General features: G+C 44.2%; 1 protein-coding gene across 4 annotated transcripts in view; it reads right to left on the reverse strand.

The window, feature by feature from the left end:
• iqsec1a (IQ motif and Sec7 domain ArfGEF 1a) overlaps positions 1–26109 on the reverse strand; it is a 92908-nt gene that overhangs the window by 49404 nt on the left and 17395 nt on the right. For 2 of the 4 annotated variants that reach the window (XM_070967601.1, XM_070967594.1), the window contains exon 3: positions 18072–18179. In XM_070967601.1, coding sequence (XP_070823702.1) covers positions 18072–18179 — 108 coding nt within the window. Of the gene's footprint in view, positions 1–3500; positions 3741–18071; positions 18180–26109 lie in introns of those variants that run through there. The other 2 variants (XM_070967602.1, XM_070967596.1) reach the window with 2 other exon arrangements.

The following is a 26109-nucleotide window of genomic DNA, read 5'->3' on the forward strand; positions in this document are numbered from 1 at the left end:
GACGTTTTAGTGTGCAAATGACAGTCTTTGAGCTGACCGAGCTCAGCCCGAGCCAAGCCTGTGCTATTTTGGCCAAAGCCAAAATGCTACTGCAGCGTCGGGTGCAGTGGGGTACAGTATGGTACAGTAGGCTGCTGGACTTGACAGACTGTTGGAGCCCTCTTTACATCTGCGCTGTCAAAACACCTCAGTGGAGTGATTCTTGACCCTTCTATGATCCATTCTCATCTATTCATGATCTATTATGTGGCACTGTGCTCGACTGGGTTCTGTTCTTCTCTGGCCTGTTCTTTCCGGACAATATTGATGGAGCAAGGGGGGAAATTGTAAGGTGTGAATGTCCTGCTATCTGTCAAAAGCATTAAGTAGAGATCAAACAGTTGATCAATGAATAAGCTATACAATCCTTGCTATAAAGACTAAAGTAATAATGACGGTGCTTTAATGGCTGCAATCATGTCCACTTTACAGAATGACTCATGTCATTTGTGGTAGTGGGCAATCACTGTAACTGTCAGACGAGTGAAAAATCAAAGGGTTATTATGCAGGCAGGCCTGTACATACATACAGCATGTAGACCTGCTTTAACAAGACTCACTTCCAGCTGTGTAACATTATGCCCCCGTTCACTGATGCTATATGAACTGACAGCATGCTCTGTGCCAGCCCATGAACTGGCAATGTGATGCATTGTATGCAGTTGTTGTCTCATGCAATAGCAGCATGCATCCTACAGCTGCTGTCTCCAGCGGAGGCACATTCAGAGCTATGCTGGCAGTTGTCTTTGTGCACTCAGTCTGCAGACATAGCACACTGCTGTCAAAGGCCCAAAGTGAAGGAATGTACTGTCAGTGCCTTACAGCTCTGGTGACGCACTCCATTTTTCATCAGCGCTGGCGTCACTTGAACAGCGGCATCGCATTAAGAATCTCTAAGCCAATAATGGGAAATGGGCATTCCTGCTGTAACGGCTTTATGGCATGAATACCCTCTGAGAATGCATGGCATTATCTCAATGAAGGGCAAAGCCCATTGATGTTTATTAGCCACCTTGTCTGTGCAATGTTATATATTCAGTGTGCTGAATACAGGAGAATGATTACGAAACCCTGAGAGTCATCCATGCACACACATCAAACCTCCTGAATGGTAATGTCATGGACAATAGGATTACCAAGCAATTTTTTTGAACAAAGACATGCACATTTAAATTCTAACACATATATTTCATGATCTGGAATTTTCTTTTTGCATATTATTAGAAAGCAATTATTCCTTTTTCCATGCACAAGCAAGGGTAACAACTACAGAACAATGAAGCTGGGCAGCAAAGCTGGTGCAAACTATCAAGAGATCCATGTCATTACTCCTTGGACAAAACCAACTCAGGGGCTGTGGATTTAGCAATACCATAAACAATTGATCATTGGTACCATTTCACAGAACACAGCATGGGCAGTGTGAGCATACAGTATCTCTGCATGGTTCAGCTGTACATTGCTCCGCACCAGTAAACTGTCTGACAACCAGTTACCCAAACGCCCTGCTAAATGGCTTAATGCATGGCAGCACATTAACAGACCTGGTAAAATGACTTTTTGTAAATGCATCATTTTGTTCTTTCTCAAGGTCTCCTGAGCATGCAGAGTTTGCATTTTCAGGGCATACGCATTTGCTCCACCGCACTTAACTGAACAAAATACACATCTTGTATTTTAGAGTACTCTACCCACGGCAACCTCTGCATCCCTTCAGGCCACAGTAGTGAAGTGTAGTATCCTTAAAGGCCAAGAAAGTCTTTAGCTAAGCCCAGGACACCCTCCTGTTGGCCTTCCACTGTTGTAGACACAGCATTAGAATTCCAGAGGGACTGGGGCCTGCCAGCGATGATGAAATGACATTTACAACAGAACAGACTCATCCAGCTCCAGCTCCTCATTAAAGGAGCATTGGCACTGTGGGCCTCGGTCTGTTTGACAGGCACATTAGTGTCAATCTGTGGCACATTTACTCTGTCCCCTAACAACAGCAGCGAATGTTTCACAAAGTCATTGATTTGCACCCCTCTTTCACCTTCCTGAGCTCTGCCCCTCAGCTCGGTCATGTGACTTTCTGTGGTTAAAGCTTTCTTTGGACTAAAGCTGCAGCGAAAGAGATCAGCCTCTATCTCCGAACCACAGACAGACCGAGATGCTCAATTGCCTAGAATGCACCAACAAAAACAGAATGAAGAATGTAATTAAATTATAATTACTGGTATGCATAAGGAACTTGAGAATCTGAGGAATGAATTCATGCCTCAATGTGCGCCGTACACATGGAAACAAGACAGAGATTTAAGGCTGTGAATGGCAGGGGCAGATTGCCTCTGAAGGACTCAGTGGAGACCCGCGAAGGTCTCATATTCATTAAGATGACTGATCCCCATGCATGGTATTAGATCATGGCATGACAGGGTAATTCAGCCCAACGTTATGCACCAGCTGGTAAGTACATGTGTGAAAAATTCAAACGGTCATGTACATGGGGTTGCAAAGGAATGAGCGTGTCCAAAGTGATACAGACTACAAACACTACAGCAAAGGAAACAAACTTAAATGTGCCTCTGCGGAGAAACAAGGCGGCAGAATGCTTATTCAGCTAAATACTGATGGTGTTGAGTACTAGGCAAAGGGGAGAATGTGTGCACAAAATTCTTGCACAGCACCACACCAAAGAGACATGACACGAATTTAATTTTGTCCACCTTTCATCCGAGCAGAACTGACACATGATTCGCTGAAGTGGAGACGAAAGCTTTCCACACACAGACGGTGCGACTCATCACCGTCCCAAAAATAACAGCTCAGACCCAGCCGCATTTTACACACACACACTAGCACTGCCTGCCACACACACACACACACACACACACACACACACACATACACATACACACACGCACACACACACGTTGTACCAATCACACATGAGAACACATTCACACGCACAAATATATACGACAGAAGCTGCGAGGAACTCATGTGCCCAGTAAGAGCTGTCACAGCATTCTCCAGAAATGAGTCATTTCTGCCAGCCACCCGAGGCTCTAAAAGCATCGCTCACATGACTCTGTTGTGATTTTAGTCATAACTGTAGGTTCACAGATACAAAACAGCGCTCAGGTTTCAACACTTCGTATGAAGACACATGGTATTAACTCATCTGGACGAAATTTCAGCATCTCATTCACACAAACAAACGTATGTTCCACCTTGCCGCCCCTCCCCGGGAGAGAGACCTTGTTTACTAAGACCACAGGAAGGGAACATGAGAGGACAGAACGAGGTCTGAATGCCATAGGTGACTCAGCATAGACGCCAGAGAGATAGACACCGCGCTTTCCACCACCACCCACTCGACTGCTGTCTCAATGAATGGAGCTATGCTGGTGCTGCCCAGGCGGGCGAGCCTGCCCGTCCGCCTGTCTGACAGCACTCACACTGAACATGCTACTCACATGTCGTACAGCCGGTAACCCATGGCGGAGCCCGGTCTGCTGGAGTGGGACCCGGGGTCTCGCGTTCGCCTCGGGTCTGTGCTGCTCACCACGGCGCGCCACACGCTTGGCTTGTCCATCCTGAAAGCTGGTCAATGGGACTCGACGGTGGGATGGCGTGCGCACACGGGCTCACTCACATTCACTCTCCCTCTCCCTCCCAGTCACAAACACGGGCTGCCAGGGAGCAGTGTGTGTGATGTAACGAGGAGCGTCCAAGAGGCTGGCGGCTGGTGGGGGGGCTGGTGATGGTGATGGAAGAGGAGGTGGAGGGATGGAGGGGGGGTTCATACAGAAAAGAAGCTAAAAGAGCTGCCTGTTAAGCACTGATGAGAAGCTCCTGTTTTAGAGGAGGATGATGGGTAATTCTTTATTGGTCCCAGTGCCTGGGAGGCTGACACTCCTAAATAAAAACCAAAAGGGCACAACCTGCAGGAGAGCCACTGGGAGATTTTACTGCCTCTCATAAACACACAGAAGCATCTGCGTACGCCTCCCTCCACCCTCTGATCTGCTCTGAGTAGTACAGTCCTCAGCAGGGCCACACGATTGGCTCCTTGGTCTCCATAGAAACAGGAGGATGTGTCAGAGGTAGGGCTCATTATAATGCCTCCCTCCCATTTTGTTTTCACTCCTTTTCTCTCTCTCTCTCTTTTCCCATTTCTCTTCTTCTCACATCCTCACCCCCTTACCCTCCCTCTCCATCTTTCTCTCTTCTGGAATCAATGCACTTTCTCCTCCATCGTGTCTTTCACAACAGATGAGGCTTTCCAGTCTTACGAGGAACGGTGCAAACAGGTAAAGATGCTGCACAGCTCAGGGTTAATTACGTCTGCAGAAAAAAGAAACACTACAGCACTAAGACAGAGATGAGATAATGGCAGGAAATGACAAAATCTGAAATAATCAGCAGTCATTTGATAAAAGAGTTAGAAACTGTGTTACTACAGTTCTGGAGTCACACAAAGTTAATGAAATCGAGAGCATGTGGCTTGCACAGATATTGCATCATGTACAAGTGAGGCCAAAACCAGAGAGGAAGAGTGAAATATTAAGCAGAAATAAGGCAACATTACTGAAGATTCCATCTTAAGTGTTGATGGAAGTTTTGGCTGCGAAATGGGTCAAACGTGAACTCAGACTGTACACGTCACAGCGTACAGTGGCTGTTAGGAAATAGATGGTGCTGCTGTTGACACCTTCGCCAGGTAACGGCATCCAAAGTGGGACAGTAGGCAGGCAGGAGAGTGTCTATGGAGACAAGCTTTCATCAGGACTTTACAAAGCCACCCCCCCCAACCACACACACACACACACACACACACACACACACACTGAAGAGACAGAAACCCCGGGCTGATGGCTCATAGTCTCCAGGGGGGGATGCGTTTCATCGCGGGCAGACTCGATGGCGATGTATCAAGTGTTAACGCCAAGGTGACTAGTGCTGTCAGGCCTTTGTCTTTCTCTTAATTAACTTGTGTAGTGGCTAATTGTATATGTGCGTCATCTCACTGCAATTACGCTGCCTCTAATTATCAAGCACAAGCGCTGCTGATCCCTCCAGCTCTGACGTGAACCTGTCTTGACTGAGTGTGTGCGTGAGTGTATGTGTGCCTGTTTTGGCATGCTTGTTTGCTTGTTTGTGTACACCTGTGAGTGGAGAGGAAACACTGTGTAATTTGTGACTCCAACATTGTCCAACACTTCATAAGCACATATCCAAAACAGGATTCTTCTATTCATGCCAAGACTGCCACGAAAGGTCGTGTTCTCATGCTCCCCAGATGAAAGCTAACGTATTTGGTGTTTCTAGAGGGCGAACTCTTCCCATTTTGGCCGCTCCATGAGTTTTCTTTCATCACCACCCTCAGGCCATGATATCCATTTTGCACACAATCTATCTGATAATATTGAGACTGCCATTAAATCTGCTCAGACAGTTCATGGTCGCAATACCTTTCTGCTAAGCACAAACTTGAGGCTTTTAGCTCTTTTACATGAAGCTCTGAGGTTAACACAGTTGGCATTTCTGTTCAACATTTTCGACTGTGAGGCTCAGTAAAGATTGAAGCCTCTAACTAGCAGGCCTTTAGATTTTAAGACCTGTTAACTCCTCATTCCTTCGTAGGACTTGTAATGTCATCTACTGTAGAGAGCACGGAGACAGTTCATTAGTGAGGTGTTGCCAGTAAAACTGTGTGTGCGTGTGTGTGTGTGCGCGTGTGGCGAAAGGTTGTGGGGGGAGGGGCTCTGACAGGGGCAATGGTGAGTTCCTTTCTGTTCAACACGGAGTGTGTATCTGCAAAGCCCGAGCGCAGTGTTAGTAGTCAGGGCACACGCACACACAGACAGAGGAGCTGCGGTGAGCAAGATGCTCTTTCAAATTGACAAATAACCTTAAATTCACGGCTTTGGCAATACCCTTTTCAACACAAAAGCACAGGCTTTAACGCCTCCGCATGTGCACGAACACACTCAGGACGAACACAAGCACGCACACACTCAGAAGGGCTGAAGTTAATGTTTAAAGTGCCGTGTTGTTTTCTGGCCCAGCGGGGGCCCTGCATACATCAAGATATGATGCTATGTAGCCTTTTAGATGTGCAAATATTGCATACGCTGGCCTTCTTGAGCCAACCCCCCCGCTCTCCTCTGTCACCATATGTCCCTTTTTAATCCAGCTGGCCTTGGTGTACGGGCTGCAGTAGGATTGTGTGCAGGACCGAGTGCAGAAGGCTCTCTAGCCTTACAGCGAACAAAACACACACAACGCACAGATGCATGTATATAAATTGTACACACACACAAAGAGCACACTGTAGAAGCTTTTACTGCCATAGGAAAAGCATATTGATGAGTTCCAACCTCACCCTCATGCCTGTCCTCTCGAAGAAGGATCTAACTGGAGAGCTTAGAGAGCTCAAATGCACTCAATGTAAGGAAACCCGTCTAATAGCGTATTCTTTATTTATACATCTCCCCATTGTCTTTCACAATGCGGTCACTGGTCTTCCTGGGGCCTACACAGACACAATAACAATAAAAGCAACAATTTAAAATCCCACAGTATGAATAAAAAAGGCAAAACAAGCCAAATATAATGATCAGAAAGCAAGTGAGATGACTCTACATATGAAAAGATCGACAACAGCAGCTTGAAAATGAACAAAAAGAAAATAAAAACAATCAAAAAAGGCTCCAAAACAGCAATAACCTCCGTTACATCTATGTGATATTCATCAGTTTTTGTTTTAGTGACTTACTGAAGGAAAATCTACTTTTAATGTTGGTGGGGAGCATATTGAAGGCAGGAGAAGCTCTATGAAGAACAGCTTTTATCAGACTATCTATTTGAGGCTGTGGCAGCACCAGATAACCAGCACTCACTTCATGTGTATTATAACTATGATAAAAAGCAGTATATTAGTTTTCCACAAAAGAGGTGCAGTGCTGTATCCCAAACGACGTTTTGCGCGAATAACAGAAAATCAGATTTTTATTCAGCCTCCACGGTTAGCCGTGATAACCGTTTATGCGTCTGAGACACATTAGCCCGGAAATAAAAAGGAAGAAGTAATCTGGCTTTGCTGTTCTGTGTTATTTGAAGGTTTGTTTTTAGACCTTTTAGGCTCGGCAGTCGCTCCAGAAAAAGACACCAAACAACGTGAATCACAACAGAAGATGGAACATAAGCAGAGCATCTCCCTGAAACCGCAATGCTCCATCACATCATGGAAACAACGTGATCAATCTCATCAGACCAAGGCAGGAATAAATGAAGTCATTTGAGTGGCCTGCTCCACTGAGACATCCCATCCATAGACAAATTGAGTAGAGTGGCATTTGCATTCCTATTACCAGATACATTTAGTTTTGGTAATGGTCCACAAATGCTCCACTAATGATGGTGAAGCAAAGAGCAAAGTTGAGTCATCCAACAAATGACAACAGAGTAAATACTAACAATAACGTGGACCCACGCAAGTCCCTCGTGGAGCACTGCATGATATTTTTTGCTGTCAGAAAAAACTGCCATTGAAAAATACCACAGTGGAGAAACAGTCACTCCACTTAGATGTTAAACGGCTGCAAAACACGGAGCTGAAACAATTCCTTCATTAGTCGGTTAACAAAGGACTAATGAGCAATAATTTAGATAATTTTGGTTCATCGTAGCATTTAAGAAAAAATGCCAAAAATTCATGGGTTCCAGGTTTGCTTCAGCAGATTAACTGATGATGAAAATAATCATAAGATGCAGCATTATTAATTTATTTGCCGCTGTATTAATTTCTCATTGTAAAAACAAGAAGAGACCAAAAAAAAAAAACAAAGAAACTCAAGAGTTGCTCAGCTGCAAATCACAGATTTTCCTGACATAGCTCGTTTTTAGCAGAATTGGCTGTCAGTCTCTGCTGAGTTGCCTTAGCTGATATAAAGACAGATAACAGAGATACACAACTGCTGGAGGTCACAAAACAGCAAGTTCTGTACACTTGAACTTCTCAAAACTGATGCAGCACTTTACTCCCATCAAAGTGCATTCTGTTTCTCCTTCTCTGAGGGCGTCAACCTCCTTGGATCTTATCAGACCTGAACAGGAGAAACTGCATGTTCTCAATGCAGCGTTCCTTCTGTGTGTGCACTGTGTGCAGGAACAACAGCGCTGGTGACTAACAGTAGGAAGCATCATTTTGTCCTCAGCTGAGCGGCTCTGCAGGGGTCCCGTCTCCTTCACTCGCTTCAAACCCATCAGGCTGAGAGAGCCTGACCATGAGAAAGTTGGATGGGAGAGAAATGACATTCAACGCAGCATTAATGGCTGCAAACCACAAGATGGCAGTGCATCACCTCCTCTGCATGAACAAGGGTGGCTTGATCAATAGTGATGTTGGGAAAACATTTCCCTCAGGAGGGTTATTGTTAGGCCACAAAAGAGGGGAAAAGCACATGTTTGATGCTTAATTTAGCAACACTAATCAAACATAGTGCGGATCTAAGTATTTTTAAGTGAGAAGAAAGATGACAGTGCACTCCCAGGAACTAATAAAAATACGCACTGCTTATGTGCTTCATCTGAACTAATGACTCTTAAAATGAAAAACATCACAGTCCATGTTACCTACAGTTATTTCAGCTTTGTTTGTTCCGGCTGCAATAACTCGCCCTGATTAAAAATACATTTAAAAACATTTCTTTCCACAAAAACATTTTTCCAACCACCACAATTAGTTTCAACAGCTGGAAAAAGTGAACTCCTGTGAGACAGTGACCCCTCCACCCTACGCTGGAGATGAGGGGTGAGAGGTTTCGCTTCCCCGCTGGTTTTTCCGTGTAACAACACAGCGCAGCCTCTCTGTAGCTCTCTGGCAGCGGGCACAGCGCTGTGCAAAGGCTCCTTCTGTCACTGACTTGGCCTCAAGCCTGAGAACATCAGAGGCAGAAGACAGACGAGCTTTTCATCGCAGGCCAAACAAAGAGCTGTCTCTCTGCCTCTGACTGTGAAGTACAGACAGAGCCGCTTCTTGACCCCCCAGGCCTGGGCTGAGGCTCTCTGCAGCCATTGTAGAACTTTAGACTTCTCAAAAGCTGGTGTCAGTAATACTGATGTGAAGCTATACACACCTGGCATTTCCAGCGGTGGACAAAGTCGCCACAAACCTTACTGAGGAAAGAACACAGAAGCAAAATGTACTTAAAGTATGAAAAGTAAAAGCCATTATGAAGAAAAATCCCCCTGTGACTGCTAATTATTCTTTATACAGTTCAGTAATTTAGTCCAGTGGTTCCCAACCGAGGGGTCAGACCCTCTCCAAAAGGTCACAAGATATGTGTTGTGAGAAGATAAAATGGTCTGGAAAGAAGAAAAAAAAACAAAGTTCTGCTAAACAAAGTTTTCATTTTCTGGACTTCCATCCATCCATCCATCCATCCATCCATCCATCCATCCATCCATCCATCCATCCATCCTCTATCCCTTTCCAGGGTTGCAGGGGGGCTGGAGCCTATCCCAGCTGTCAACGGGCGAGAGGCGGGGTACACCCTGAACCGGTCGCCAGTCGATTGCAGGGCCACATATACAAACAAACAACCATTCACGCTCACACTCACACCTAAGGGCAATTTAGAGTCACCAATTAACCTAATGAGCATGTTTTTGGTCTGTGGGAGGAAGCCGGAGTGCCCGGAGAGAACCCACACATGCACAGGAAGAACATGCAAGCTTCACACAGAAAGGCCCGACCCGACCCGGGGATCGAACCGGCGACCTTCACGCTGTGAGGCACGCGCACTACCTGCTGCCCCACCGTGCCGCATTTTCTGGACTTTTCTCTGATATTTGTTTTTTGAGGGTTATATTAAATCATTTTGTCAGGGGCCAGGAAAAGTAACCACAGAACTATTCTGATCATCGATTCATCACTTCAGTCATTTTCAAGCTAAAATATCAAACATTTGCTTGTACCAGCTTCTTACATGTCAGGATTCGCTGCTTTTCTTACACTCTTTGGGTTTTGGACTGTTGGTTGGACAAAAGAAGCCATTTGAAGACGTCACTTTGTGCTGTGGGAAACTGTGATGAGCATTTTTCCAAATTCTTTGACATTTTATAGAACAAACTACCTGATCAATTGTGAAAAAAAACTGTCAGATTAAACAATAATGAAACTAAGCGTTGATATAAGATGATAAAACTTCATTAATCCCACGCCTGGGAAATGAAATTGTTGGAGCTCCATGTGTCAAATAAATGCAGTAAAAAGTACAGTATTTCCCTCCAAAATGAAGTGAAGCTGAAGTATAAAGTAGCACAAGTTGAAAATACTCAAGTAATTGTACTGTAGAAGTACAATTACTTGGTAAAGGTACTGACTCCTGGACCAACCATGTTGTCTTATGTGGCATGTTTACTATCGCTGTCTTTCAGTGATGAAGATCATTGTAACCCTGACTGACTGTGTTCAGGGTCACAGATCATTAGCAGGTTCATCATCTCATCTACATCAACTTGGCTTGAGAGTGCCTGCGTTTCCACTGAAATACTTTTTGCTCTAAATAATACAGTTATCTCCTGTTTCTTGATGGTCCCAGTAGAGGTAGCGCATTTTCCAATGTATGGCACGTGAGTCATACATCAAAGGCCAATGAGAAGGTGATTTAGCATTTATCATCCCATCAGTGTGTCATATCACACACGAAGGAGCAATGATAAGCTAGTCCAGAGCTCTCTGATCAGGTGCTTTGAATGTCTCATTATTGCTTATATTGGCCCACAATCTCACAGTCGAATCCCTCTGTCATCTGCACTTTCTACTCCTCCTTCAGAGGAGATTTCTTCCCCTCACACAAATAGATCACACATCCAGCAGCAGCGGCATCTTGTTAATATCTCATTGCACATACACAGACAAATCCCTCTTTTTGAGTAGCAGAGCTGAAGAAGCAGCTGAGAGGAAGCGATCATGCTCTCCAGTCTTATTTCCTGGGGGAACAGGGAGCTGCTCCTTGCTCCCTCACCTCATCCCTGCGAGCCACTCGATCTCAGCGGTGATACAAACCTATGGAATTGCAAATGTCTCATTTCAGACTGGGAGACAGATCCGAAGCGCTCAGCGGCCCTTTGCATGATATTACTGTGCCATGCAGCTGATGAAAGGATAAGCTATGTGACAGAGTCGCACAGTTCCACTAATCTCTCACTATATCTACTTTACCAGGGAAAGTGACAACGGGTAATAGAGTGAAAGCAAAGCATTGGTTGGCAAAAAGGACGCTCCTATATGTTTTCCCTGGGCTCGAGCTGCATCAGCTGTGCTTGTATCACCTGCGAAAGCTTTCAAAATCACACTGTCACACATGATTTTGTCACTATAGACACCTGGGTGTCTTTTCATTACTGCTGAAGGGATTGCACATTACACAAACTCCTGCCTTTCTGAGGAGGAGCACAAACAGAATTATCTAAGGAAAACAACAAGCAGACCTTGAGCAAGCGTAATGTATATACTTTTTTTAAATAGCTAATGTGTACTCAAGCTTGTTGTGTGATGTACGCTTGTGTGTAGGCCTGCAACAGATAATCATTTATACTGTTAAAAATTCGTCTTTTTCATTTTTCTAATCAATCAATTCAGCCCCTAAAACGTTAGAAAACGATTTACAGTTTCTCAGATTCTTTTAAATTGCCTGTTTTCTCCCCAAACAACACAAATACATTCAGTTTACAATGACACAGAATCTAGAAAAGCAGTTAACTGTCACATTTGAGAAGCTAAAACAGCATTTTTTGTTTGGTAAATTACTTAATTGACCGATTCTGGCAATTAATTGTCTGTCAATTAACCAACTGATTGATCGACGAACCACTACTAGCAGCTGTGTTTTGCAGTTTTGGCATTGTAACAACACAAATTGTGGGTAAATTTGACTGATTAAATGTGGCTGGAAAAAGGAAAGAGAGCATGTTTTAATATCTCTGAAGGAACATTTTGCAGTGAAACATGACTGAAGATCAGATTTTGGAGCAGCATCAATTCAAATCTTTATATAGCAGGGACTCGAACTTCACATGAAATGCAGCCAACGCTCCCGCGACTGAACGCTGGCCAGCCTTTACTGCATTGTGTCATGATCCTTCAAACATATTTACGTGCGGCGTGGCTGGCTGGCTGGCTGAACGCACAGCAATGAAGGCAACGCAAGCACCAAACACACACATTCGGGCATCTCTCCCTTGGCAAAACGGCTCAACAACAGAACAGAGTGAAGTGAAAGGCACGCAGCACAAAGAGCCTCACACTCCCCTCTGTTACTTAGCCTCAAAGCAACTTATCGTAAGCCACAGGGCCGTATGCAGTCCAGAATCAAAACTGCGTGTTTTCCAGTGATCGAGCTTCACGGCGCAGCGCGGAGCCTGTAATTAACTCTTAGAGAATGTGATGACGAAACAGAAGCTGGGAACTTCAAAGACGGCCGAGAGCTTTCCCAAGAGTTCAAACGCATTATGGAAGTGGGCTCTCTGTTTCATAGGCCTATTAAATCATTGTGCAGTTGTGATTTCCCATCTGGTGAAATCAAAACTTTACAATACGAACAGCAGTAAATTAAAAAAAAGGCCAATAAAAAAAGAATTCATACAACTGGCTGAATTTTACGGGAGGTGGGAGGCACTTTCATTGCTGCTTTTCTTTTTTTAAACCAACACTCTCGCACAAAACAACTGCTCCTTCATTTACTAAGGACTGCTTGCTGCCACATGCAATAAATGTTTACTGTGTCGTTAGGCCCGTTTCCAAATGACCCCAGATACTGTCAAGGCCTGACAGAGGGGGAATGCAGCAGTGGAACATATGCAATAACAGACACGATGCAGGGTTCATGAACCTGCATATGGCAATACTTCTCCGTTTCTTACTGCATGTGACACCATATTCACCCCTGCGGCTAGATCGCCGCCTCATGAGCTGCCTTCCTGCCTCCAACCGTCAGCGATAACACGCTGGCTGTTTGCAGCAGGCGGGCTGGGGGTCTGTGATCCCGCGAACGTAGGCCATTCCCAGGAATCAATAGGCTCTGCAGTGGTATTATTAGGGGCCCTGGAGATAATCACAGGTTCTGTTCTGAAATAGTCATTCACCATAATGAATATCATTAAGCATCTGAATTATTTAGACGTGAAATGGAGTTCCTGGTTCAGCTCCGTTCCAGTGGTCAGATGCCAAATCAGTGCACAGAACACAAATAAACGAAGCAGTGCAATACGAGCAGCTTTACGACCTTTTTGTAATACCATGGGGGCTTTAAGAGAGGTATATAAATGCTTGCAGAAAGATTTACACTTCACCGTGACTGCCCACCCTTACCTTTACCTCTGCAAAGCCCCCTGCGTGTATATATTAATCAAGTCAGATGTGTTTTCTCAGAAAGAGATAGGCACAGATTGACAAACAGAGTCAGACAGGGAGAACGAACACAGAGAAGCAGATGTTTTTTGATTGAGTGGAAGGAAAGACGAGAGTATCTGGAGAGGAAAAAAGTCAGAAGAGAGGCGTGAAGTGAGGAAAAGGGAATAGGAGAGCATCTTGGGTATTTAAAAGCATTCATTCAGCCTTGAGCTGGGCTTGATGGGTGCAGAGAGGTCTCAACTCTGGACAGGACTGAACTAGAAAGCAGCTGCAGGCACTGAATACAGCAGCTACTGCACAGGCAGTTAAAACATGCTTTTTCTTCATGTGGTTTAATAGCACTGAGGAACTGCCACAGACAGAGGAGGCTGTTCTTTCCTCTATTGATAAGGCCATCTATATTCCAACATCAGATCTCGTCCTTCTGGTGCTTTTGTACAATTTCCTTTCGCGCTGCAGCCACACGCCTTCGGATAAATACAGATTCTTTTCCACTCAGTAGACCATATAGAGCAATTACCCTGCCTCACAATAAGCCGCAGCCCTGCATCCCTATTGGTCCGAGTGACTGCTCCACTTTCACTCTCTCAACCTGATGAGCGAACACACTTCCTGTTTTCACCTGTCACGGCTGCGGAGCTCTCACAGCAGTCACGGGAAGGTGATACGAGCAGGAGAGGAGAAGAAATGAAACAGCCGAGGGACATTACCACAGCTGCAAAACGGAGGATATTTTTCACAAAGTTGTTCCTTTTCTAATGCTGTATGGGAGGAGCACAGGGGGGAACTTATTGTGAGGAAAAGGAAAGAGAGCATTTTAAAAAGCCTTCACAAGCACGTGACGTTAAAGAAGAGAGTGGGCTAGCTCTACAGCTCAGTGTTTGCCAGTCACAACAAACCCAGCTGCAGCCTCTGCAACCTGGATTCAGGGATCCCATCCTGCCCCTTTGAGGGGAGTCTAACAGACCAGAAGCCATTTTCATCCCTTTTACTCACAGCTGCAGTTGAGCCCTTTTTGTAGCTAACAGCAACTGTTAAAGTATCCAATTTATAATTCATCTCTTGAAAAAAATTCACCTTCTTTCATTTTATTAATTCACTTTTTACTGTTTTAACATTTTGCTCTTTAATACTTTAAATTTCATTGTGCTATGATTTCTCCCCCTCTGCCCTGGGGCGTGCAGGCTCAGGTTTACTGGCTGTCGTGAAATCATGAATGGGGAGACATTAAACGCCTTTAGGAGCACGTTTGCTGATTTGATGTGGGTTTATGCCGATAAGGGGTCAAGTCACCTGCCGCCTCTGTTCAGGTTCAGATATTCTGTTGCACTGCAGGCATCGACACACATGCTACATCCCAGTAATTTTATGGGGTGGTGATACAAGTGTGTACTCAGGTGTGAAAGCTTAGCAGTGACATTAACGGAAACATTCCCCTGTCCGAGGTGCTGAATCCTGCAGACAATGACAATAATCACTATTATCATCTGGATCAGGGTTAAAGTCCCAAGTGGGGCCAATTCAAGTGGGGACAATTTGGGCGGTTTAATTAAAACTGCAACACTTTCGATAGTTGTTACAGCTGTTAATAAGTAATAAAGTAATATCCTCTGATTTCAGCTTCTCGCGTGTTGAAATCTGTTGCTTTTCTGTGTATTCACATATTCCTTGTGTTTCGGACACTTAAAGACGTCTCTCCTTCAGCTCATGCAACCTGTGATGGCCATTTTTCACTATATTGTAGGCAATATAACCTGTTGGTAAATGGAAAAAATAATGGGCAGAGTAGCTGATAATGAAAACAATCAGCAGTTGCAGCTTTAAATGAAGCTTATTCTTGTGCAATCACTGACAGCTGCTCTGATTAAGTGCATGTTGAAGAAAGTGGAAACTCATCAGTGCACTGGAGTAGTCTGCTTTAGCTGACAATGGCAAAAACCTGGCAAAAAAAACTTTTCTTTGATTTTATTATATCCTTTTCTGCAATTACTGTGCGTTTTCAACAGAACTATATGAAGAAAAACTACTGTCTGTGTTTTCTGTGCTTCTATTATGCAAAACAATCCTCACAAAACCCAGTGAGACAAGTTTCCCTCGGTGCTCCAAGCATCTGGATGAGCTGGCCGTTACGCTCCGCCACTAGTGAAGTGAACACAATCAATTTGAACGGTTTGGGGGCTTATTGTCGTCGTTCTGGGCTAATTTGCTCTGCGCTCCTTCTTCTGATCATCTTAGCAGGCTTAGCGGGAGACTCATCGCAACCAGCAGTGCGGCAACTACGTCATTAGTTAACTACATTGACTCAAATATGCACATTGAGGAATGAGAAAATAAGATATCGCGACTAAGCTATTACGTCCCCTGTATGGCTGATCAAACGCTACCTCTGCTTGCGATTGCCTTGTTGCTGGGGCAGAAGAAAAGAGAGGGAGACGGCAAGAAAGAACAGGCAGAGAGCGATGTGAGAGGAGTGCAAACAGGGAAAGAGAGGTAAAGAAAAAATATACAATGACTCGAGTGAATCCCTGGGGTACGCTTCTGCTATTGGAGTCTAGCCGCCGCTCTGCTTGCATCGAACAGTCGTCCCCCGAGATCACCCAAACACTGGCATTAAGCATGTTGAGCGAGCCAGCCTCTGAGCAACACTACTTCAGCACCAAAGTTGCCCCATTAATTCCTATTACCTTCTTTAAGTCAGTTTCCAAAGTCTGCAGGAATTAGTGAAACTTTTAGACGATGACAGCTTCCAACAGATGTCTGAAAATAACGCAGGTTTAAATTAACTGGGCTGCAGTGACTAAACACAAGTTTTTTTTTCTGCTGAATCATGCACAGCTACAAACACCTCCTATAATCAAAGCTGTCTTTAACATTTTGCAAACTGCTCACTCAAAAAATGCAAAAACAAGCGGAGTGATTCGGCATACTGCGCGGCTCGGCGCAGCACTTACAAATGGCACAATAATTTATATTTCGCTTCCTCTCTTTCTTCTAACGCCATGCAAACGCAGTCAGAAAACACAGTCACAAAGACCGATCACTCCATGAGAGCCTGGCACAGCCGCACTGCTTCAATAGAGGGCCATTACCCAACATTTTTCTCACATTTCTATGAGATTTCTTTCAGATGCCAAGTGAAAAATGTGGTTTTCTAGTGACTCACTGCTCCTCAGTGCATACCACATAACAGCAACATCCTGGGTTCAAATCTGGCCCGGGACCTTTGTCGCATCATGTGAAGGTACCTTCCTGTCTCGCTAAAGGAAATAATGCCTTAAAACAAGTCTAACAGAACAGAAAAATAGCTGTGATCAAGGCCTTTATGATAAATGTTTGCTTTCTGTTTGATTTATGCAGCAACTTTTCAGTCCTGCCACGTGCGAGGCAGAGTAGGTATGTGGGTGTGAGTCTGACCCTGAACAAATGCATTAAGGGCATGCATTCAGTGTTTGTGCCACCCAATCACCAAAAGAAATGCTGAGCAGAAAGACCAAAATGCGGACTAACTTTTCTATTTGCAACAGAATATTCCCCAATATTCAACAGAAACTACCTCTTGTAAACAACAATTAAGCAAGCCACTGAAATAAAGCTGCAAAGTTAAAATCAGGCGTTTGACGGGAGTGTGTTTCCTTGCGCTGTCATCATTTGGTAATTAGGCGTTGATTACAGTGTGCCTGAGTGAGACGAGCCTAAACAGAAGTAAACGATGCTGCCGAGCTGGAGAGCAAAACAATCAACCTCCGATCACAGCCATCATCGTGTTTACAGTCAAGATCCATTTAACCTATTAGCTTTCAGCTGCGCTTGAAAATTACTTACAGAGCATCAATCACACGGGGACAACCAGAGAGGGCACAAACGAGCGATGTATTAATCAGCGAAAAATAGCAAATTCCTCATTTCTGAAGCAAGTCTAAAAACAACCCACGGATGTTCCTACTCATCAGAAACTCCTGAACACTGCTCTTTAAAAATAGAACATGTTCCCACTATGCAATGGGATTTATTTTTGGGCTGCACATGAGCCAAAAGTGGGCTATGGATTAGGCGCACATTGCTTTTTGATGATGAAGCACACAGCACTAGGAGGCGTCTTTGAAACTCTCTCCAGCCTTTTGAAGCCCCCGAAGTCTGTCCCACCGATGCGACTGTCTGCATCTATCTCTCCTTGTTTTCTGAAAGGCTCTCTCAAAGCTCCGAGCTCAGCGCAGGCTAATGGGGGAGCAGCAGCAAGCGCTCATATAAGCAGGGCTCATATTTCATTAAGGCTAAGCCTAATGATCTCCTCCTATAGTGCGTTTGGCCACCGGAGTTCATTGTGCACATCAGGAAAACAACACTGCAGCACTGAAATTGCTGTGTCATAACAAGCTGATGACTGGAGAACAGCTGCAAAGACTCAAACATTAAGGCACAGCAACGTTTGTCGACGTCAAGCTGTCACGACTGATACGCCTGCCACAGGAGAGGCTAATTACCGGGGCGTCAAGATGAGCTGTGATGACTTTTAGATTAACGAGTAAGACAAGAGAACGCCCGCTGTGCCACGGCGCTGCAAACGCCCTGGTACTCCCGGGACGACCATTACGCACAGAATCATAAAAATAACATCTTACTGTACCCAAAGGAAGCCGACTTCCATTTGCGGCAGGGGACGACTCTCCTGCGGCCTGCAGACACCAACCTCCCGGGATTGTCTTCCACTTCGACAGGTAGGGAGGCATGTCTCCTGCAGAGGGACGCACAAACAAAACACACTTCTCAGACTGTTGACACAGAAGGGCAGATGTAAAACAAAACCTTTAAATGTTATATGAGTGATGTGCATTCCAATCATCCATATTCCCTCAGAGGTTTGCCACTGGGGGGTTTGGGACTACAGTGTTTGTACCTCTGTTTGCTTTCACAGGCTATTTCTGAACAGTGCTGCATGCTTCTGTCATATCATAAGTGCAGCAAAAGCAGGTAATGTGACATTCTGTGTTGTAGCTTCCTCTGAACAACAGCACAGTCTTAAGAAAAACAACATCAAAAGGGTCTTAAACAACACTGGTTTCGAACCACTAACTACATAGTATTACCAGTCACACACCACAACACACTAATATCACATGAACGCAAAGCCGAGTTGAGCTTGGGAAGTTCTAAAAGATCGCACATAAAAGACCAGATCAGTGTTTGTGCACAGCGGTCCACTGACTGCAGCGGATATGCAGTTTACATTACTGATGACGACTTCTGATTATGTTACATTATTGTTGCATGGCTGACAGATGAAAACACAGAATGATTTAAAAAGCCTGATGAATGTATGTGAAATCTTACAGATAGAAAAAAACATCATTTTCAATTCTTTTTTAAAATGTAAATCCCTTTTCTAACAGGTTTGTGTAGTAACATCCTTTATACAGTCATGTGTTCACAAAGTGGTGAACCTCGCTCCATCCTCGCTTGTGAAGGTCTGAGCCTTTCCAGGATGACCCTTTCATACCCAATCATGATACTATCACCTGTTACCAAAGAACCTGTTTACTGTTTTTGGAGTCAGGGTTGTATTTGACTACACATGATGCAGTTAAATTGTAATTAAGTGTATTTAAGTACACTTTCCTGAACTAATGGTGGACATTTTTAGCATGCACTTTGTGCATATTTAAATTATTTTACTTCATATCTTTTGGATAACTGTTCATAAGCATCTAACATTAAACCACTCACTTCTATTTGTTATTAAGTACCTGTTAATCCATTTGTGATTGAGCAGTGGCAGCCACAAAGACAGAAATTCAGGAGGAGAACACACCATGGCTGATCAAAGTAAAGAAAATGTTAACACGGGGTAGTTTTCTTTTGTGTATGTGTGTGTGTGTGACTTCACAGTTTATGCTCGGCGTACCGCAGTTCGAGCAGTTTTGTCCTCTACTGATCATTGCTCAGACATTTCCCATCTCCTTCAATTGGAAACCACTTCCACAGAGACATTTCTCTCTCATCTATTGTTTGTTAAGGTTTTCACTGAGCCGTGCCACCTTTGGACCGGCTGTCTCTGACAGGCCAGGCACATTTCTCAGGCTGTCAGCTCGCAGTCAAACACCAACAGCCTGCCCATCTCTCAGGGGATGAGGTCTTCATCACAATCACAACGCCACAGCTGGCTCGCGACAGAAAGCCATCAAGCCTATGATGATAGTCATGGCAGCCAATGTGATTCAGGCGAACTTTGTATGAAGAAGAAGAAATCCTTTATTAGTCACAATTAACACAACATGTGGAGTTTGGGGGGGAAACTGCACACGCCATGCATATGTGAAATTCTTTCTCTGCCTTTAACCAATCCTTGGTCAGTCCTTCCTCCGCAGCAGACCAGGAGCGGTGGGCTGCCAGCCGACCGGCGCCCGGGGACCAGTTCCTTTGTCGTCACCATTGGTCAGGTGGTGATCTTCTTGCATGTATGCACACACTGTATGCTGAACCGGTAGTGCTAATTGTCCAATCAAATAAAACAATATTCCAAATAACAATTCATTGGACTCAATTTCCCCTTTTTGATTCACAGTGAAGCATTTGTAGCAAGAAACACAAACATCCGTCAGTCGTTAACACAGCTTGTACTCAGGTTCTGTATGAATAAACCTGCTCTGAGGCCCGGCCTTATATCAGTGGCTAACTGTGTCATGGCTGCTGCCATTTGCTGCTGTTTCGGCATAATGAATTATTAATTCCAAAAATGCTAATGTCTCTGCTTCGGCTGAGTTGAGAGCTGTGAACCTTGAATTACTCTGAATTTTCTCCCTGTCTTCCATCAGTTACTCCGATGGGGCTGCAGAATCCAACACTCAGACCTTGTTTCAGACCTGTCAGTGCAATGACTGATGCACAAACCCAGCTCTTTTCCACTGGGGAGAGATGTTCTACCACTTCAAACACCCACGTCTTTTATTGTCTTTTTCCGTACGCTGCACGCACGTGTTGTGTTTTGTTCAATGCCCGTGGAGGGACGTGTTTTCAGAACAATGCCTGTTTAAGACCTGGAATCCACTTTTCTCATCGAGAGGGGACGCGCACAAGGACAAAGGCGGCAGGCTTGTTGTCTAACCCGTCGAAGTTGAGAATCGCTCTCCATGGCAACAAGAGATGGCAAAGAAGACGAGAGAAGGTCCGCGTGATCCCCGCGGAGGGCGCCGGCTGAGGGTGAGAGACAGCGCTGGACCGGCCCTGAAACACAGCACTGTCACCTCTCATCCCTGCGGACGAATATCAGTTCAGCCGCCCTGACGCGTACTGTCACTGCACCGCGGGACCGGCCGGCTCTTTGTAGGTTAGACTTCTGTGTGAATTAGGCACAGTCCAGTCCACACATTGTGCTGTTTTAGAGAAATGTCCTGCCTGCAGACAGAAGAGCTGCAGCTCCATAGCCTCATCTGTTAGATGAGTGCAGCCTCTTTGCTCCCATTTAAAATTGCATGTTAATTCCTCTGGCATGTTAATCTGCTTTGTAAACGATGCCACAATTTAACACTAAGCGCAACAACAAGATGGTCTGAATTAACATTTCAATTGATTGGGAACACTTTGCTGACTGGTGTTGTTTTGAGACACACTTTGAGGGAGGTTTTGACCTCCACAACAACAGCCCGGCAAAGCTTTATTCTCGTCATTGTCATCCCCACAATAACGGCCTCCTCATTATAATCCCTGCCTCTCTGTTTCCCCAACTCTCTGCGGAGAATTATAGGGAAATGAAAGCCGCAGACCCCGCCGAGGCTTTCCAGAATATCTCCTCACTCACTATGCGGCAGTTCTCCGACGAGCTACACTACTTTCAACTGGCCTCTCTATTCTCATTCGCAGGTAAACAGGTATAAATAACAAGGGCACTTTCCAAAACTGTTCAATAGCAGACAACAGCACTTTCATCCTGTGCTCTCGTTGCAATTGCTGTGATTAAGTGTCGGACTACTCCTCCTCCGCTGTAGGCTAGTCTGGGTTTATGAATGACTGCTGTGCAAAAGTGTATCAGGGAGCAGCAGAACATCTTATCACGAGCCGCTCGCTGAAGATCAATCCAATAAAAGCAGGTCACTGATGGCGTTGAGCGCCCGCCTGCCCATCTCACCCAGGTTCTAATCACATCTGAATGAAGCCATCCACTCTGATTACAGAACAGCAGACCAATTAAACACAGCCATGTTGTTATTCCTCTCTCATTAGCCACAGAGCGCGCATGAGAATAATCCTCAGCCATCACCGACAGGGCCGATCTCTCTCTCTCTCTCTCTCTCTCTCTCTCTCTCTCTCTCTCTCTCTCTCTCTCTCTCTCTCTCTCTCTCTCTCTCTCTCTCTCTCTCTCTCTCTCTCTCTCTCTCTCTCTCTCTCTCTCTCTCTCTCTCTCTCTCTCCACACACACACAAACACAAACACACACTCAAACTTCTATCAAACCAGTGCAAAGCAATCCTTCGGGAGCAGGGCTTATTTATTTATAGCGCCTGTGCCAAGTTCAGTGGCTTTTCCATTATTAATAATAATGAAACCTACCGAGCGATGTAACACGCAAAATTTTAAACAGCCAGGCTCACTTGTGTCATGGTGTGACATGTTCACAGGGTTAGAGATGTAAGCGAGTGTAAGTCTGCCGTGTGTTGTCAGCAGAGTGCTGCGCTGGCAGTTGTAGTTGATTTTGAACAGCGTTGAGCTCTGATACAAAAGGGAAGAGAGAGCCAAGATAAAACATGTGACTGATACAGAAATTCCCAGCGACGGTCACAGTGATTTGAAACTGGCTGCTGCTTCGCTTTAAAGAGACGCCACTGAATAATTACACTGAGATACTTATACTGTCTCCAAAGGGAAAGCATGAGAGGCAGCAGCATACAGTAAGTTTTCACTGTCTGCAGGGAGGAGTGTCGTGGAGATCTGTCATATGGACGCAAAGAAAGGCCAAAGTCACTTCTACTTTATTAACAAGTGTATCCCTAATTGTCACATTTTACCATTTTCAAAGCCAAACCCATATGACTTCTAAATGTCAGTGTTACGATGACAGAGGGCCCAGTGGTCGATGACCAACCCTCGTACATTTACTGCCAGATTGACAACTTACTGCCATCGCTTATCTGCCGCTTGCTCTCTCTCAGTGGCTCGACCACATACGCACACATGGAGCACCGAGCTAAGCTACAACAAGAAAACAAAGGAGGACATCGAATGCTTATTACAACGAGCTTTGAGAAAAGGCTGCAGGCGGCAAGACTGGTGAGAAAAGCAGATAGCGAGACTCTGACTGCTTCAATCATGTCTGACCAATCAATGGACTGCAGTGTTTCGAGCTCCACCTTTAGGCATCAGATCAGCGTGCTGGGTACGTCAACAGAGGACGAATAAAATCAGGGCAGAGTGGAGCGGTTCTATTGGCACGAGCCACAATGGAAAAGCAACAATAATTACCGTTCTACTTGAACTGAACCTGACTGCTTGATGGAATCGATGCATCTGAAACTGCTCGAAGGTCATTTCAAGCTTTGCAATTTCAAAATTCGAGTGTTCAGGATTTCCATTCGCTCACATGAACTTCCTGTAAGCTGACGGGACAGAGGGCCGGTCGATTCCATTCAAGCTTGAGTTCCTGTTGTCGGTAGGCCTGATGTTCGACTTTGAATTTTGAGCAAACTGCTGCTGTTCTGCTACAGAGTCACGGTAGTTTCAGCACCTCCTAGTGGCTATTTTTGATAATTAGCTCATTCACGCATGCACTCCTCTTGCACGACTTCAGGAAGTTCGTTTTCTGCCTCAGTTTGTGGCTGCATTGAAAGTCCGTACAGCATATTTCAGACATGCTTAATTGTATTCCTACACAGTCACTATAGAAATGTCACTATAGAAATGACATTGTCTTTACGAGCACCAGCTGCATGTCACTTCCGGCGCCGTACGAGCGGCAGCCTTTTACAGCAGCTTGCTAGACTTTAAGAGTTTTTCTTATCCTTTTCTGCTCTTTGTGTTAACTGCATGCACTTTGTCTTTTAATATTCTATTCTGTTATTGATGCTGCTGTGAAATTCGGAATTTCCCCTCGAGGGACAAATAAAGGAATATTGAATTGAATTGAATTGAATTGAATTGAATATTGAATTGAATAGCTCATTGGCTGAATTTATATTCAATGATCAGAAGATTAAAGCGTTCCATCGCCCTTGTCATTCAGGTGTACAATATTAGGTTGTATATTTAAATATACTGTTTTGATGAATTCGCCAGGTGCTGGCTGGCCTGTAGTTGAGTGTAAGTAACTGTACTCTCCATGTTCATTTCAGGTTTCCATATGAACAAACTGACACACTGTCTGTGGAGTCCTGGTGAAAGAAAGGTGTTCGCCTATGTATAGAGGACAGTACAAGTGTGTGCTTATAAAATTCCCTTTCAACCTCCCTGTGCTTACATAATGAAGTACATAACGCAGCGTTGGAGTCAGAGCAAAATCCATTCATGCATGTAGGACAGGCTGCACTTATCTGGTTATCAATGTACTATTTCTTGAATGCTGATGAGCCTGTTTTCTATGTTATTAATGAACGCGGCCTTGTAGTGGAACGGCTTTGCTGATCTGCATTGAGATGCAAACAACAGCTCTCACTTACTGCACAAGTAAGGTCTGGTGGTAGTATGTGTGCTTTAATAATCTGGCAAACGGAGAGATGAGTTTTTCATAAAAATGCTGATTGATAAAAAAAAACAAAACCTTTATTTCTCCCTGTAAACGCTGCAGAGTGGCATTTATTAGTGAGATGAATTTAACATGCAGTATTATCTGATTTGGAATAGATGTTTTTGTTTAATACAGTTGTTATAGACTTACGTTTTAATGTAATTATTGGACTGATTTATTTGTGTGGTCTTTTAGACTTAGACTTTTGTATTGTCCAGCTTTTTTTTTTTTTTTTTTCTTAACTGCTCTGACATTTGGGCCTTTCATTGACGGATTCATTCACTCGCTTGCCAAGTTTGGTATCATTTCTTCATTGTTTCTTGTCCAATAATATATAATTAGAAAAGCAATCACTGTCAGTCCTGCATGAAACACCTTGTACATCTTGTCCAATTTCCTTATCCAGCCTTGCTAGCTTGATAGCGATGCGTCCAACGCCGAACAGCTAACATTACTACAGTATCACTGACTGCACCTGACAGAGTGGTAGATGAGCTCCTCTGGAGGTTTTTCATTGATTTGCAGATCAGTGCCACCATGTCTATTGCTCAAAGCTGAGCAGAAGTCAGTAATCACTTTAATTCAGAAATGTCATGGCTTTTGCATCCAACTCTTGTGTGCAGCTGCCAACAAGTCACATGATGCGAAATGTGCTGGTAGAGATGTGCATGTGAAGATTGAACCTCAGCTTGTACAGAAGCAGGATAACAGTCTTGGCACGGCAGCTTCACATTAATGAGGGGAAGATTCTGGGAACTGTGGCCAAATTCACAACCAAGTACGGCATACAGGAGGATGCTGCCATTTGGGAGGTTTCCAACCACATCAAAGCATCAATTTGGTGAGATGGGATTGTTTGCCTCTGAAGCCTTGTCCTCCATTTCTACTGCGATGCTTTTAGATTCCAGCGGCAGCACCAGCTCTCTGGCTGTGACATACGGAAAAAAGCACATTTTATGATAACTAGAGGACAGTTTTCTGATATCAACATACATGAGTCCAAAAAAGTTGGGATGCTGTGCAAAACATGAATAAAACAGAATGAGTTTGCTAATTCTTTTTGACATATACTCAATTAAAAACAGCAGAAACGCAATATATCTAATGTTTCACCTCATCAACTTCATTGATTTTTGTAAATATATGCTTAGTCTGAATTGGATGCCAGCAACACATTTCAAACAAGTTGGGACAGCAGCAACTAAAGACTGGGAAAGATGTGGAATGCTCCAAAAACACCTGTTTGGATCATTGCACAGGTAAACAGGTTCATTGGTAACAGGTGACAGGATGATGATTGGGTATGAAAGGGGCATCCTGGAAAGGGACTGTGGACAGTGGACTGAGAAATTTAGAAATTTAATGAAAAATATTACCAATGCACTATATTGCATGATACTATACACAGTACTGGTCTCAGCCGATGCCTGAAAAACTGTAAACTGACGCTTTTTCCGTATTTGATGTTTTCCAATAAATATTTCTTTCCAGTTTGCAAATATCAATACTGAGAGCTGAAGTGTGTGCTTAAAGAGTAAAATTCTCCAATGTGAAACAGCACTTACGGGCTTACATTATTGAGCACTGACTTGTTTATTATTTCACAAAATCCCAATTTTGTCCACAAGTTATTCCACCCCAGGCAAAGTTTTGTAACTAAAAACAACTTCTAAATCTTATATAGCATTCATTACAGCATACAGAGGTTTTCAGTGAGATTAATATTTGGCAACCCACCTAAAATGCTAAAACAAAAAATATGAAACATTGATGGGATGGTTTTATTCAACTGATTTTATACAGCACATCTAAAATTTCGCAACCCATTTTCTACTCGGATTCTTTCCTTTCCTTTGGTACACTACTGTTGATGGGGATGCAAGTGAGTGGCAGACAAGCTTCACATGCATGTCTCTCTCTCTTGCGTGCGCACAGGCACACACACACACACACA

Source organism: Chaetodon trifascialis, chromosome 8 (assembly GCF_039877785.1).
Source record: "Chaetodon trifascialis isolate fChaTrf1 chromosome 8, fChaTrf1.hap1, whole genome shotgun sequence".
In the NCBI taxonomy this organism is placed as follows: Eukaryota; Metazoa; Chordata; class Actinopteri; order Chaetodontiformes; family Chaetodontidae; genus Chaetodon; species Chaetodon trifascialis.